General features: G+C 66.8%; 1 protein-coding gene across 4 annotated transcripts in view; it reads left to right on the top strand.

Annotated features, from left to right (window-relative positions):
• RPTOR (regulatory associated protein of MTOR complex 1) overlaps nucleotides 1–16,267 on the top strand; it is a 159,282-nt gene that overhangs the window by 106,111 nt on the left and 36,904 nt on the right. For all 4 annotated transcript variants that reach the window (XM_016143312.2, XM_036222311.1, XM_016143313.2 and 1 more), the window contains exons 11-14: nucleotides 361–462; nucleotides 4,650–4,733; nucleotides 6,490–6,600; nucleotides 15,369–15,443. In XM_016143312.2, coding sequence (XP_015998798.2) covers nucleotides 361–462; nucleotides 4,650–4,733; nucleotides 6,490–6,600; nucleotides 15,369–15,443 — 372 coding nt within the window. The remainder of the gene's footprint in view (nucleotides 1–360; nucleotides 463–4,649; nucleotides 4,734–6,489; nucleotides 6,601–15,368; nucleotides 15,444–16,267) is intronic.

Below are 16,267 nucleotides of genomic sequence, written 5' to 3' on the forward strand. Positions count from 1 at the left end.
CCCCGCCTGGGCCACCACCTGCTTGAGCTCCTCACTCAGGTGCCCAGGAGGCACCGGGAGGTCAGCGCAGCCGGGGTTCCCTGCCCGCTCCCACGGCACGGGCTTCTCCACACCCTTCCTGGTGCTCCGGTTGGGGGCCCGAGGTGTCCTCGGCTGGGGGCCTCGTCCCTCCCCACACCCGGCCGCACACATGTCCTGCCGGCTCCATTGTCCGGCACGCCCAGGTGTGAGCATCTCTCGCCTCTTCTTCTGACAGTGGTGGCCGTGCAGAGTGCTGCCAGACATGGCAGGTGGGCCTGTGAAGGCCGGGGGGACGCAGGGGGCCGGGCCCTGACCAGTGCGCCTCTGCCTGTCCCACAGCACAGCCCGTTCTTCGCCGAGCAGCTGACCGCGTTCCAGGTGTGGCTGACGATGGGCGTGGAGAACAGGAGCCCCCCCGAGCAGCTGCCCATCGTCCTGCAGGTGAGCCCCAGCTCGGCCCCGCCGGCCGGCCGCACCCCGCCCCTCCCGGGACAGACGCGTGGTCGGCCGTGCGCCCCCGGGGCACGAGGCGGACGTCGCGCGGGCTCCCCAGGGCTTTCCAGGTGCAGCCGGCGCCGCTCCCCCGCCCTGCGAACCCTCACCGGGGTGGGGCCAGGCGCCCTGCCTCTGCCTCACGCTTTGGGGGGACCGATGGAGCGTGAGCCCAGCTCGGGCTCCGCTTCGGCTCCTCTGATGTCGGAAGCACATGGGGCGCAAACTACCCAGGGGAAGGGGAAGGGGGCTTGTGCCGACGGCACCGGGCCAGGGGCCATCGCCGCTGCCCCTGGGCACGTCCCCACGCCCCCGCTCCGGCGCGCAGTCACAGGCCGTCACGCGGGGCCTGTGTCAGCGTCCACACTGCAGCCACCTGCTCGCGGGCCGGTGGTCAGATGGCATCTCGCCCAGCAGCGTGTCTGGATGATGGCGGGGGGGGGGGCGGGGGCGGGCTGGGAAGAGCAGAAAGGCTCCCACCGCCTCTTTTCCAGGGAGCGCGGGTCCCTGCAGAGGTGCGTGCACTGGTCCATGACGGGGAGAGCTGATTAACCCCGGGACAGCGTCAAGTGGGTTTTAAAACCACTGGTCAGTGTAGACACCAGGGTTTGATAACTCGCTCTAGACCCTGGAAAAGGTTTTCTGCAGGTGGGGAGGGCGGCTGAGCTTGGGAGGAGCTGTGACAGCTGGGGGGGCACCAACAGGGGCGGGGCAAGCGTCTCCATCAGCATCCGGTCACGAAGCGGACGGGGCGCCCCGCCCTGGGCTTGGGGGTCTTCGATTCCGAGAGTTGCCGCTGGCATCGTTGCCTCCCCCGGAGGCTGCCGGGGTCACTGGCCGCATGAAGCAGGAGCTCACGTCTCCTGGTCACCCGTCCGAGGACATGGCCTCGCTTCCTTCCAAGAAGCGCTCAGACTTCTTCCCTCAGGCCGCTGACCCCGGCCTCGCTCAGCCCAGTGCTCACTCGGGGTGGCTCTGCCGCCCAGGATCGTTTGAAAACTAGGTGAACAGCTTCCCTCCGTGGCCACCGTGGCGTGGCCACACTTGGTCCTGGCATGGGCCCCCGTCGGCCGGACGCGGACTCGGAAGGTCACTTGCGGCAGAGGTTCCCCTGGCTGAGGACTGTGCGGTGCCAGAGTCAGCAGACAGCGGGCGCAGAGAAGTGGGCGTGAAGGCCACGTGCAGCCTGCAGCGTCCCGCGCGGTGTCACCGGCGTCGGCTCGGGCCCCTGGGACGCGGCTCCCCCGACGTCACGACGGCAGTGCAGGTGCTCACTGCCGGCCCAGCCACGTCCAGGTTCGTTTCGGTTAAGACCGTCCCGAGCTTGCAAGGCGAGCAGTGAACAGGTAAACAGGTTTTCAAAACAAAAAAAAAGTGATAACAACAACAAACCAAAGAAAAACGACACTTCGGCAGAAGCCAGCGCTTCCTCCTCTAACGAGCGCGCAAGGCGGCGGGAGTGACGAAGCCGGACGGCCGGGAGCAGGGACGGCCGCAGCCGAACGCTTACGGTGCGGCCCGTACTACCCCCCCCCCCGTACTACCCCCCCCGTACTACCCCCCCCCCGTACTACCCCCCCCCGTACTACCCCCCCGTACTACCCGCCCCCGTACTACCCGCCCCCGTACTACCCCCCCCGTACTACCCCCCCCCCGTACTACCCGCCCCCGTACTACCCCCCCGTACTACCCCCCCCGTACTACCCCCCGTACTACCCCCCCCCCGTACTACCCCCCCCGTACTACCCCCCCCGTACTACCCCCCCGCCCCCCCGTGCTTCCTGCAGCGGGGTGCGGCGAAGTCGGGGCGCAGCAAAGCCGGCCTCCGTGAAGCTGGGGTGCGGCGAAGTCGGGGCGCAGCAAAGCCGGCCTCCGTGAAGCTGGGGTGCGGCGAAGTCGGGGCGCAGCAAAGCCGGGGTGCAGCGAAACTGTGCTCCCCAGGGCAGAGGCAGAGGCAAGCGTGCGAAGTCCACTCTCTTGGGCCTGGCAAACATCCTGTTGTAAATGGGGTTTTTTTAAAAAAAAACAGGATAAATGTAAACAAACAAACTAGTTATTTTTGTAAAGTAACTTTATGTTGGGCTTCGCTTTTTTAAAAACATAAATCAACAGAAGGAATCAGAAAGAAGACGTCGTCGTTAAAAAGAACGGTGCTTGACGTCCCCAGGACTCTGCTGACAACATTCACGCTCCAGGGACGCGGCCGTGATCGCGCACAAAGCCCTGCCCTGGGCCGAGACGGGGCGGCGCTGCCTCCGGGGTGCTTCACGGCGCACACAGCACCGCGGGGGTGGGGACCCGGCGCCCTCTGCACTTCGCATTCGTAAATGAGACCTTCGGTCCTACTTCCTGGTGGGTGCCGCCTGAGCCGGCCTGGTCGGGCTTCCTGCCCGGGCCGCGTTTCCTCCTTTGCACGTCGCTCTGCCGCTTACCTCGATAAACAGCCTTGGTCCTGTCTGCACTGCCTGACGTGGCACAGGGAACCCAGAAGCAGATCTCTACAGGCCTTAGGGGCGTCCGGCGTCCGACCCGCGACAGCCGCAGCCTCTCTCACGAACCCGGTAAACGGGAGGCTCAGCTCGCCCCGGTTGGGCTGGAAACTTGGACCTTAGGCCGGTTCGCTTTCTTTAAAAACACACACAGCCGCTCAGGGTGCTTCTGAGAGAGGGGGACCGCCTGGCTCTGCACTGAAGCCGTGACAGGCCTCGCGCTGGACCTTGGTGGCTCGGCCCAGTCGGGTGTTTTCTGCGCTTCCGGCGAGGGAGCTGTCAGGGCGCGAGTCAGGCCAGCTCTGTGCCAGAGGCCACCCTCTGTCCACCTGCCGCTTTGTCCCTGCACCAGGAGGCAGTGGAACGTGGTGACCCGCAAGTCAAATGTGCGGTGGCAGGCCCTGCCTGATCCAGCTGTGTCCCTGGGAGCCCCACCCCCGTGACCCCTCAACTTCCAATGAGAGCCTCTCCACCTCCCAACAAAACCGCTGTTCAGACGCCCATCACGGAGCGGTCACGTGGGCGTGCGGACCAGACTGGAGGAAGGCGAGCCAGACGACCTCACGTCCTCCGTCCACCTCGCGACCCTCCCTGCACCCCCCACCGGCTGTGTTCACCCCCGCGTGGGGCAGCTGCTCTGGCCGCCCCATGCCCTCTTGCCCGCCCCACCCTGCTGTGCCCTTCCGTCTGCCCGCACCAGTGTGTCCCCGCGAGTCCCGCTGCTCCCCTCCCGGAGCCAGGGGCACGGTGGAAACGCCCCGGCCTTCGGTGTCGCCCCTCTCCTCCACAACTCCCACCCCCCCCGCAGGCCCCCCGCCGTGGCGCTCCTCGCCGGACCCCAGCCTCCCACTGGGACCCGCCTCCTCGAGCCCCGTGCGTCACCCTCCCCCTCGGTCACAGACGTGCCGTGTTTACCCATTGCGCTGACGGGCGGCCCTGTAACATGGGCTGGTGTTGTCCTGGGAGTTTCGTGTGTCACTTAGCAATAAAACCCTTGCGTCACCCGGTGTTATGAATTGAGAAATGAAGGTTCAGAGAAGGGAGGTACCTTGCCCCAAGTCACATCTGCAGCGAGCACCTTGAGGCCTGTGTCCCACGGCACCTCGTCGGGGAAGGCAGAGGGGGCCACCGCGCGTGCGCGCACCTCGCTGCCCTGCGGGCCGCCCGCCCGGGGGTGGCGGCGCTGCCAGGCCGTCCCGGGGCCTCCTGGAGTCGTGCTGGGGCAGACGTCGCAGGGGCGCGTGGGGACGCCTCCCGCCGTGCACACCGCGTGAGGGTTCACGCGCATTACCTGAGAGAAGCGCGGTCCTGCCGTCGGGGGCGACCGGCGTCCAGGTCCGGTGGTATGTTCGACGGTGTGTTCAGAGGAAACGGGGGAGTGGCCCCGGAGAGCAGCGTGTGGCGGCGCGCGCCCCAGAGTGCCATCGGCCAAGGGGTCCCGGAGCTCCCTGCGGCATGCGCCTGCCTGCCGACAGAGACGGGGTGTTCGCTTAGCCCGTCCAGGCGCGAACGCGGGGGGCCCCGCCTCGGGTGGTGGGTGGTCCGAGCCTGCCCGCCAGACCCCCGGAGTGACGGCTCCAGCGGCCGCTTCTCCAGGGCTTCGCGTCACAGGGCCCTTCCAGTGACGCCGTGTCCTTCTCTCCTCAGGTGTTGCTGAGCCAGGTGCATCGGCTGAGAGCGCTGGACCTTCTCGGGAGGTTCCTGGACCTGGGCCCCTGGGCCGTGAGCCTGGTGCGTGCTCCTGCGCGGGGCCAGGTGGGGCGGGGACGCCGGTTGCCACAGTGTCTGGGGTTTGCTTTTGCTTTGCCGTCTTGTCCCGTTTGCTGTTCGTAGGTGTGTCACCGTTGCGGGACAAAGGGCCACTAGCCTGCTGCTCTGTCGGGGGCGGCGCCACCCTGCCCCAGCCCTGTCCCCGCCACACGGGGCACGTTTCCCCCAGGAAGGCCCCGTGGACCCTCAGTTGCCGTCTTTGCTCTCTGGCTCCGGGCACGATCCCGAAGCACTCTTCTGGTCGCCCGCTCTGCAGCAGAGCGGAAACGGCCTTTAAAGCAGAAGAGACTGGCGGAAGGAGAGTCCACGGCGCACAGGGGAGAGACACAGAGCCGGGCGTGTAGGGTAGAGGCGATCCGAGACACCCGTCGATCAGTTGCACTACGGGGACCTTATTTGGTTCTGTTTGCAAGTAAACATTTGAAAGTCCAAGTTGGAAAAATCGATACTCAAGAAACAATTAGGAATTTAGCTCGATGTTTTCTTATTAAAGAATAATGCTTCATTTTCTTAGGTGTGGTAATGGCCTGTGGTCATGTTTTGATAAGAGACTTCATTTTTAGAGGTAAACACTGGAGTGTTTACAGATGAGGTCCTGTAACAGGAGATGCGCTTTGCATGTTCCAGACGAAGACAAGGTCCCCTGCGGCTCAGGCAGCAAGCCCGGGGGCGTTCAGATGCCATTTCATCTCTGCTTGGGGCTGCTTAAGTCTTTCCACGATCTAATGTCACAAGGAGGGATAATTGTCCCCAGAAGGAGGCGCAAGCCCGACGCTAGGAAGAGGGGTCAGCGCTGGCCACCGGCGCTGACACTGCCCGGTGCCTGCGGCCGTAGACCCTGCGGCGAGGTGAGGGCCGTGTGCGCTCGTGCGGGACGGCGTCGCCCAGGCGTCATGGAGGAGGCTGCGCAGCGCGGCCCGTGTTCCCCCAAGGACAGGAAACGTGCAGTCAAACGTGCAGTCACGTGCTAGAGCCGTTTCCATGCACGTGGTCACACTGAAACCCGAATCCGGCCCTTCAAAGAGGTCGGCGCGCCCACGGAGGTTGCTGAGGTCTGCTCTGGGGCCGGGTGGCGATGGCGACAGAGGCCGCCCTGGCCCCTGGTGATGGCCCCAGGGCCTGAGCCGGAGACGAACGTGTGTCCCTCATTAAGCGTGGCCTGTGTCGGGAAAGGGACCCGGGCCCTGCCATCGGCCGCGTCACACCCTGCACCTGTGGGGCAGGTCTGAAGGAGGACGGAGCAGCCTGGGGCACTGGCGCAGGCCGGCTTCGTCCCGGCGGCCGGCACGCGGGGCGCCGACCCGCCTCGTGTCCCTGCCGGGAGCAGAGCGGCCCCGGAGACGAGTGGCCGGCAGGGCGAGGGCAGGGGCGGGGGGGGGCCGAGATGGGCCCCTCGCAGCCGGCGCGAGCTGGCCCAGGGCGCGCCGCCGCCAGTGCGCCCGTGCACGTGGGGCCGCTGGGAGGGCCTCAGCTCGGGCCTGCCTGTCGCTGAGAGCAAGCCCGGCCACCGGGCGAGGGCCGTGGGGTCTCGGGCACGAGGACGCTGCGCTGGACCTGTCCCGGTCTACAGCAGAGCCGCCCGGACGCCCTGCGCTCAGTGGGATCGGGAGGAGGACTCGCAGGAGGCGAGGCCGCCGCTCCCACGCACGCCCCGCGTGGCCGAGGCCAGCGCCACACCGCGTCCCGCACGGCCCGCTGACCCCGCCCTCTCCCGCAGGCCCTGTCCGTGGGCATCTTCCCCTACGTGCTGAAGCTGCTGCAGAGCTCGGCCCGGGAGCTGCGGCCCCTGCTCGTCTTCATATGGGCCAAGATCCTCGCCGTGGACAGCGTGAGTAGTCCCTGTCCCTCCGGGGCCCAAGGCCACCTCCACGTGCCACGGGCCACCCTCCTCGCTGAGCCCCGCCGCCCAGCCCGGTGGCGGTGGGTGCCAAGAGCAGGCGGCGTCCCCAGGGCACGGTGCCAGGGGCCAGCGCCCCTCTCCCTCCCATGCTGGCCCCGCACTTCCTGTCCCGCCCACCTCCCGCACCAAGTGCTGCCGGCCCTTCCTCCCGGCCGGAAGGGGCCAGCGCTCCCCTCTGCCGCCCCGCGGTCAGCCTGCCCAGCCGCACACACGTCGCTGCCGCCCCTCACCCTGCACGCTGCTTCCTCCCCGCCCCCCCCCCCCCACCGCGCCAGGCCCACGGGGCTCCTCTGTCTCTGCTGGTGCTTTGCCGTCCTGCCCTGGCCATGGGGACGGTCACGCGGGGGCCCAGGCTTCCCCTGTGAGGCTCGGCCCTGCGGCACGGGCGGTCACTTCTCCCCCGCGACTGCCCAGCCTGCGTCTCCCTGCCAGCCCCTCCTCGTCCCTGCGGGGCCCGCGGCCCCCGTCTCCTCTGCAGAGGTCGAGGGCTGTGCTGAAGGCTGTAGGTGACGCAGACGTCAGCCGTCTCTGCCCTCGACAGGGTCATGGCCCAGTGGGGACAGAACCCTGTGCTGCGAGGCCAGACGTGGCCCATCCCACAGCAGGCGGGGCCGCGTCTGCGCTGGGTGTGAACGTGGGAGGCGGGAGCCCGGGCCGGGGGGCCAGCACGGAGGCCATCAGGGTGGCCGCCAGTGCCGGCGTGGAGGCTGCAGACACCCGGGGAGGGCCCTTCGGGGCACAGGTGCTTCCTTCTGGGTTTGGGCCTCCGAGCTTCGCTTAGCAAGAGTGAGAAGCTGCTAGAGATTTTGGATAGACACTGGGAACCAAGTCGTGGTTTATAAAATGCCTGGACTCGGCGTGGAGACTGTGAGGTCGACCGTGGGGGTGGGGTCGCGGGGGACACTGGGGATGCAGGGGCCGGTGGGCGGGGGTCCAGGCGGACGTGGGGGGACGTTCCCGAGTTTGAGCCTGGATGGTTGGACGGGCGGCCGCGTCAGTGACAGAGGGGCCATGGGCGAGGCCGACGTGGGTGGGGAGCGTGTGGGAGACCGTGGTGCTGAGGCGCCGTGGCCCAGGAGGTGGACACTGGGGACCCGTCCAGCCAGTGACGATCCCAGGCGACCTCGGAGGGGCGGAGGGCAGAGCCGAGGGAGCCGCTCTGAGGAGTGAAGGGGAGTCGTGGGAGCGTCCTCCCGGGCCCCGACGCCGCATGCAGGAGGGCGCCCAGGTGCGGGGGGTCAGGCAGCAGCTGTGGGGACACACGGGCAGGGCACTGGGCAGGAGGGCCGCACGGCGGCCACACGTCTGGGAGTCGGTGGGTGCGGACCAGCATCAGGGCAAGCTGGGGGCTCGAGCGGACAGTGACCTCGGCGGTCTCTGTCCAGAAGGAAGGAGCCGGCAGCGACACGGGCCACGAGTGTGTGCGCGTGTGTGTGTGTGTGTGTGTGACGGCACGGCAGGGCTCTTGTGTGGCATGGCCTCTGTGCTCCCACACGCCATGCAGGACGTGTGCTTGCGGATCCCTGCGCACAGGACCGTGCTGGAAGGTGAGCTACCAGGACCACGGCCCGACCCGAGCTCAGGGCCTCGGGCCACGCGGGGTCCTTGCAGCTCAGCATTGTGGCGTGCGGGGCGAGGGCGTCCACTCACATCCCCGTGGGCCGAGGCAGGACAAGGGCTGACCGCAGCGGGCCTCTGTCCTGCCGGCTCCCCTTCGGCCACAGCGGTGTCATCGGGGCCCGTGTGCCCGTGAGCTCGCCCAGCAGTCTGCGTGACCTGGGGCCCTGGTCTGCAGGGTCCCCTCGTGCACTCTGTCCTGCACTGGCCGGCCCGGAGGTGACAAAGCAGGCCGATCCTGAGCCTGGCCCTGCCCGCCCCTCCGCTCATGGCCCCAGGCGACTTAGGGCAGCCCGCCCACCGTCCGGCCTTGCCCCCCAGGGCCTGGGCCTCCTCGCCTTGCAGCGGCCAGAGCTTTGCTGTGAGGGGCCAAAAACAGGGTAAGGCCCTCACGAGTGTCACGGGCTGTCCCCACGTGTGTGTGACAGCACGTGTGCTTCTGTGCCAAGGCGTCCTGACCCCGCTGTTAACACGCTGGACTCGCACTGCCCCCTTCGCCATCCTGCAGCCGCTGTGTGAGGCCAGAGAGCCCGGAACGGCCCTCAGGCCCCCGGCTCCCCCGCCATGCTCAGGCCGCCCGCTGGCTGGTGGCGGTGATCGGCACGCCCTTGGACGTGCCTGAGTTTCATGCCCTTCTCGGTGCTGGGAACAGCCCCCTGCCTCCTCGGGGTGTCCAGGCTGGCCCTGACCGCCATGTCCCGTGGATGTTCCGTTGCTCGTCTGCTCTAGAACGAAGACCAGGCACTATGCGTCTCGTGTTTGTCAGCAGACCTAACCTTCCCTTCCATCAGATCCCCCTCAGATAAACGATTTCTCCAAAAGGTCGTTCAAAACACTGGATTTGAAAGTTAAAGCAAGAAAGCTGATTGGAGTCCCGCTGCTCCCGTGTACTTCCCGCCGTCCCCGCCCCTGGACCCTGGAGAGCTGTGGCGATGGCGCCTGCGGGCCTGGGCACGACGCTCGGCCGTGCGGGAGCGCGTGGGAGTTCAGAGGGAGGGGACACGGGTGTGGCCCCAGACTCTGAGCTGCTCCCGCGGGGTGCAGCCTGGGCTTGTGGGTCAGGGAGCCATACCTTCCGACCGTTTCTGTTTTGCCTTTTTCCAGACATCCTTGAAAAGTCATGTTAAAAAAACGGGGGGCCTCTTTTTCCGGGGAGACTCTCTCTTCTCCTTCAGTGCCCTCACCCGCGTCACTGCGTGGGCACTGCCCTCGGTGCCTGGCCATCGGGGACCCGTGCAGGGCGCCTGGGGGCATAAACGGGGACGCAGAGCCAGTGCAGCAGGGGGCAGGGCAGGTGGCACTCGGGCAGCAGGGGGCAGGGCAGGTGGCACTCGGGGCGGGTGGGGCCCTGGGGCCCTCGGCGCCACGGCGCACGCGCCATGCAGAGCCGCGCCATGCAGAGCCGCGCCATGCAGAGCCGCGCCATGCCGAGCCCCGCCCTGGCCGGCGCGCGTGGCCATGGGGACGGGCTGCGTCTGGTTTTGGGAGCCGCGCGTCTGGTTTTGGGAGCCGCGCGTCTGCGCGGTTTTTCCTCACGCGAAAGGGGCGCCTGTGCAGCACGCGCTTCGCTGTTCTGTTCTCGGGAGTCGCAGCACCAATGGTCACATTTCAGGGCCAGGAATCCCATTCCCCACCGAGCCCTGCTGCCATTTGTCCCCGGGGCCTGACGCGGGAGGCTCTGTGCCGAGTGCCCCCCACCTCACCTGGCATCAACCACCTGCACGACGCTGGAACAGTCACACTCGGCAGAGCCCGCGGGCAGCGTTCCAGAAGATGCCGCGCGCGCCGGGCCCTGCGAGTCCCGGCCAGCATGTCGCTCCTGCTTGCTTGAAGGCAGCTGTCCCGCCGAGAGGCGTTTGAAGTGTTCGGGTGGCCGAGCCGGGGCTCCTCGTCCTTCCTCCTCAGCCATGCGGCCGCAGTTCCCCCGGGCCTGGACTCCGTGAGCTTAGGGACCTCCCCCACCCCCGCCTGGCGGAAGTCATGCCGCCCTGTGGCCGCCCCGCAGCCGGCCTGCGCCCACACGCGCGGGCCTCCTGCAGCGCCCGTCCTGGCGAGGGTCAGGATCCCGCTGTCCACACACAGCGATGCCCGGATCGGGATGAGAGAAGCCGCTGTGGGCAGACCGAGGCTTGCTCAGCCCCGCGCTCGGTTGCCCCAGGCAGGGCCCCCACTCAAGCTGCACGCCAGCTGGTGTGGAATCCGGGACCCTCACCCCACAAGCAGACGCTGAGCGCACCGTGTGCCGGCACGCAGGACTCGTGAGGGGCTCGGACGGGGACAGGCAGCACCTCGGCCTCGGACGGGAGGGTCTGTCCGGCAGGGGGACAGAGGGTGGCTCTGGGGAGAGGAACAGGCTCAAGACTCCTCTGGCCAAGGAGCAGGGGACGCTGTGGGGGTGCTGATGTGTCTGAGAAGGCCTGACTCGGGGCAGGAGATCCAACAGCAGCGCGTCAGGAAGGCCCTTTTGTCTCATTACCGACTTCAAGGAGTCTGCCCCCAGGGGTCTCGTCAGCGTCAACCAGTCCCCACGGGACCTGCGCTCAGCGCCACCCAGCCAGAAGTACCAGGACGTGAGGAAACAAGCCAACGTGACCCACACCGAGGAGGGGAAAGCAGCCCATTCAGAATTCTCACACCGTTCAGAATTCTCACAAACAACAAACTCCGCAGATGAGGACAGGGAACCGTTCTGGTGACACTTAGCAGATGTTAAAAGGATTCAAGTCAGAGGAGGGCAGTGCTCTGCCTGCCTCACGGTGGCCGGGCGCCTGGCCCCACCTCTGTCCCCAGGCAGGTCCTGCACAGCCCCCAGGGTCTGGTCATGCGTCCCTCCCCCACCCTTCCTGGTGGCCAAAGCCACCCTCCAGCTCTGGCTCTGTGGCCTGGCTCTCCCAGAGCAGCCACGTGGGACGGTCGCACACCCCAGGCCCACAGACATCTGGGGGGCCTTTCTGCCCCTGCCAGGGTGTCCAGCAGTGGAGAGCCCCCTCAGACTGCAGGCGTGGGGGAGCTGGAGTCCCCATGTGTGCCTACACCAGGGACACCCACAGCTGGCTTGAGTGAGGGGGCCCATAGCCCCAGCCTCCGCATGCACACGGCCCGCACAGTGGAGCAGCCCAGCACCCTGGAGAGCTCCCCCCCACAGTACCATGGAGAGCTGCTTTCCCCCCAGGACCATGGAGAGCTCCCGCTTCCCCCAGCACCCTGGAGAGCTCCTTTCCCCCCAGAGTACCATGGAGAGCTTATCCCTCAGCACCCTGCAGAGCTCCTTCCAGCAGGCTGCTACCAGAGCCCCCCAGCTTGCCGGGTGCTGGCCCAGAAGATGCGGCTGTCCCAGGTGCACATCAAACCTGGTTTCAGAACCGGCGACTGAAGCACAGCAGCAGGACTCACAGCCCGGCCTGCCCCTCCCTGGGGCGCTCTGTGCGCCCCTGGCTTTCGGTCCCCCTCCCTCTGCCCTGGGCAGCGGCCTGCAGCTGCTGCACCCTTGGGCCTCCCTGCCTGGGCCCTGGAGCTGGCACAGTCTCCTGGCTCCTTCTGGGACCCTGCCAAGTGGAACAGTCCCCCCCGGCCCTGGCGTGGGACCTGAGCTGCAGGCGCACACGCTGGGCCCCATGTGTCCTGCCAGAGACCGGGGACGCCCTCTGAGGAAGTGCAGCAGCCCAGAGGCCCTCAGCTGGGCCGTCACATGCCCAGCTGCCCCCCACGCGCTGGGTGTGTGCAGAGCTGAGCCTGGCATCTGATGTCCCACTGGTTCCCTGGTGTGGGCCTTGTGCCGATCCACAGGTGGGACCTGGGACCCTGGCCCACCTTAGGATTCTGGAAGGTTCCGAGTTGAAGATGACCGGAAGCAACCCAGGAGAACAGCGAGAGGATGCACGCCGTGGCCGGGCGGGGTTCTCCCCAGGGTGCGAGGCCTGTTCAACGTTAGGAAAGCTATTAGGATGACACGTTAATAAGGAGAAGACGGCCAACATTGATCTCCTCTCGAAGGAAGAAAAACACTCAATAAAACAGACATCAGTAGCTACTTCTCGAACGTCTGAAACATCTTCTTGTCAGCCCAAAGGTCAGGATGCCACCACCAATTAGACGAAAAGGAAACGGGCGGCATGAGCACTGGGGCAGAGGAAGTGGAACCGTACGACTGCGGACGGCGGGAGACAGCCCGCGGGGGCCGTCGACCCGGGAGTCGGACCGAGGCACGAGCCGGCGAGGAGACGGCGCTCCGTCCACAGGGCGGCCTGCGGCGCGCGGTCGCAGCCTGGCACACGAGGGCCGCGGGTGGGTGGCCGGGAGGCCCCCAGGCGGCCCGCCCCGTCCGGCGACAGGCACAAACGTGTCAGTGCTCGCCGCGGCCGCAGGACAGTCCCAGCGAGATGCCAGCGCGCTCACCGCCCGTAAGCCCCGAGCTCAACAAGCGTGTTCCAGACCTCCTAGGAGGAAGAAAGAGGAGCATCCAGGGGAGGTCCTGGTGGGGGGGCGGGGCGTCATCCTGCCAGGAGTCAGGACGAGCCACGGCACCGCCAGGGAAGAGCCTCGTGGCGCAGGCTGCCGACAGGCCCCCCGCCCTCGGCCCGCAGGCCCCCGCGTCTTCAGCGCTAGGATAGCGTGGAGTCTCCCTGCACACCCCCAACCTCCAGAGAGGTTGTCACGCACGACAAAGCCGCACAAACACCGGGAAGGGACCAGACCCATTCCGCTTTACCCTCGGTGACGGAAGCCGCGGCAACTCTGGCTCGAGGTCCAGACGTGTAGAAAATTAGTGCGCTTGATTGTGTGAAAACAAAGTTCAGCATTCTACACATTACAAGTACCACAAGCGAGGTTCTAAAAGGAGGGTCTGGCGGGAGTGGGACTTGAACTGCCGCCACAGGAGGGAGGCTGGCCTCCCCGCCACGCAGGGTTCCCGGAGGGGCAGGACCGGCCGGCGGCTCAGGGAGATGCGAACGAGATGCTCCGTCTTCACGAGTGCGCAGTGAGACACACTGAGATGCCGCCTTTCGCTTCTCAAACTGGCAAAAATCCACACGCCGAGCAACACGCCGTGCACACCTCCCGAAACCCCGGACGCGCTCATCCTTCGACCCGCAGCTGCCCCTGCTCGCCACGTGCAGCACGGCTCGGGACAGAGCGCCTGCCCCCGCCTCGCTGTTCGCTCCCCCGCCAGTCCCACCCTCCCCGTCCCAACGCCTGATCCCGAGGTCCTGGGCAGAGGACTCCGCGTCGGGGGCCCCGACGGGGCCAGGGCCGCTTTCCGTGGGCGGGCGCCGCATCGCCACGCTCCGCTCCACCTGCCTGAGCCCCGCACGCGTCACACCGGCCGCCTGACGGGGGAGGAAGGGACGAGACGGGGGGGCCCTGTGGGAGCCCCTGCCCCTGCGGGCTCTGCCACCACCCGGCTCGCCTCTGCCGCCTTTGCACTCGGCCTGCTTGCTGTTCGTGGAACGAGGCGGTCGCCCGAGCCGGGGTGCAGATGCACGCGGGCATGGACGGGGGCGTGTCGCAGTCTGAGCGGTGCTCACCCCAGGGTCAAGTGCCGCAGGCTCGGGATTGAAGGTGAAGTAGTCGCGTGAAAAGGTGTGGTCAGTGGTGTCCCAGGCCTGACACCATCGTCCAAGCCACTGTCGCGTGAGCTCCTGCCCACACCCATGGGCCAAGGAACAAGGGCGTCTGTGATTTGTATTTCCCTAATTCGCAAGTCACTCTGACGTGGATCTGGCCTTTGAATCCACTTGTCAAACACATATTCCTTAAAGTCCCCTGGGGTCCCCGCTGGCTGGACGGGGCCTAGGCGTGCGGCCTAGTCAGTGCTGGTGCCGCGTGTCCTCTCTGGCCAGGCGGACCTGTCCCTTGGTACTCGGCACGTGTGTGCACCTGAAACCTCCCCGGCCATGTCTGCCCAGGCAGAATCACTCACATCCCTGGAAGAACCAGCGACTGCAGATACCCCTAGCCGGCCTTCCACGTGAAATCAGGGCTCCGTGGTTCCCGCCCCCAACAAGCCGTCCTCCCCCAGGCCTCCTGACTCCACTGCTTCGGACGCCTGTCAGCCTCCTTCCTGGGCGCCTGCCTCTGTCCCCAGGGCCCAACCCCCGAGCTCTAGAGCACCCTGTGGCCTTGGGTCCCCACCCATTCGCACGTGGCTTCCAGGCTAGAGGTGGGCCTGCCTCACACCCTGCATGTCACACCGAGCCTCCGCCTTCCTCCTGAGAGCTAGCGCAGCGCACCCAGAAATAAACCCCTCACCCTCTGTGGCCCCCGGCGAAATGGCACCCGCCCGGGCCCCACCCGAGCACTCGCATCTCCAGGGCTGTGCCCATCCCTGCCCGTCCCGTCTGCTGCACCCGCCCGGCCCCTCCGCCCGGCCCTCCCGCTCATAGCCCCTGTGCCCCCCCGCCCCGGCTCCGGTCCGGGCCTCCATGCTGGGCATCAGAGCCCGAGTCCCCTCTCTGCACTGGCCCCGCCTGCCACCCGTCCCCCGCGGTGATCCCAGCCGCTCCCCTCCTTGGGCGTCTACGGAAAGCACGCGTCCCCTCCTCTCCAAGCCCCCAGCCCCAGTGCCTGTTCACCACGTGCCGTGACCACTCTGAGCTGTGCCCTTCTGGGACAGAGCAGGCCACAGCTGTCTCTGTCCCCGGGTCCGAGCCAGGCCTGGCACCTGGCAGGTCCTCAAAGCGTGCTGAGCGATGAACCGGCACCGGTGCTCACAGGTGGCGGGGCAGAGCAGCCGGAGGACACTCGCCCCTCGGCTCCACCCGAGACCTTCAGTCTCCGCCTCAGGGCCAGCTGCTCCTCTGAGCAGAGGCTCGGGCCCCTAGGAAGCAGCTGGTAGACCCGGCGGGGCTGCAGGGACGGAGGGGCCCTCCAGGGGCACCCCACTCAGCCTGTCCCCACGGCCAAGGGAAAGGCACCTGCGAGCGGCCGTTCTCTCTTTTCAGATAAAACTGGACTTGAGAGGAGAAGACGATTAAGGCGTAAACGCTCGCTGCGCGCTCGCTGGTCCGCACGTGACGGGAAGCAGAGGGGACCCCATCCCGGTGCCGCACTGACCGTCCCTCTGTCTCTTCTCTCCCCAGTCGTGCCAAGCTGACCTGGTGAAGGACAACGGTCACAAGTACTTCCTTTCGGTCTTGGCAGACCCCTACATGCCAGTAAGGACCCAACGCCGTTCTCTCCCGGACGGTCTCAGGACCCGCCGTGTGTCTCTCTCTGCTCACGCATCACGCTGTTGTGACACGTGTGCGGGCCCTGCAGAGGGGTGGGCCGTGGCCGCGCTCTGGGGGCCACGTTCACACATCCCCCCGCCGCCCCCCGCCCCGGGCAGCGCCCTCCACACAGCGCGTGGGCCCGGCAGCCCTCCCCGTCTGAGGGGCGCTGCCGGCTGCGGCGCGCCGTTGGTTTGGTTGACGTCAGCCCCCTTCCCTGGCACGTCTGCGTCGTGGCGGAACCCGCTCGCCCCTCGTCCTGTCACCTGGTTGTGTGAGTGAGCGCTGCACACCTGTGACGTGACGCTCCGTGGCCAGTGGAGGGGCAGGAAGGCGACGGGCTGACGTGCCGTGTGAATCAGGCAGGGAGGAGGGAAGGAAGGAAGCAGCTGAAAGTTTACATTTTAAATACAGTAAATTGCTTCAAAAAGTAGTGGCCCACGAGGAGCACGCGCAGTGGCCCGTGTGGTGTTTGAGGGTTAACGTCTCCGTCCCGCCCCTCCAGCGCCCGGCGGAGTAGAGAGCACGAGGCACACGGCCTTGACCTAAGGAAGCGTAGCAGCTCCTCTACGGTGTCACGTGGCTCCGGTTGTCTAAAGGAACGTAATTTAACCCTCGTTTTGGTTTTCTAAAGTAAATGAAGATTTTTCAAAACACAGGATCATCACGTGGAAGGGTGATAGATAATTCTCATGCTCTAACCTAAGTGCGGCATTTAAGCCCCGTCAGAGGCAGTTAGAGTTCCTGCGCTGAGTTCTGGAAACAACTCC

The sequence above is a fragment of the Rousettus aegyptiacus genome, unplaced genomic scaffold, assembly GCF_014176215.1.
Source record: "Rousettus aegyptiacus isolate mRouAeg1 unplaced genomic scaffold, mRouAeg1.p scaffold_m13_p_6, whole genome shotgun sequence".
In the NCBI taxonomy this organism is placed as follows: Eukaryota; Metazoa; Chordata; class Mammalia; order Chiroptera; family Pteropodidae; genus Rousettus; species Rousettus aegyptiacus.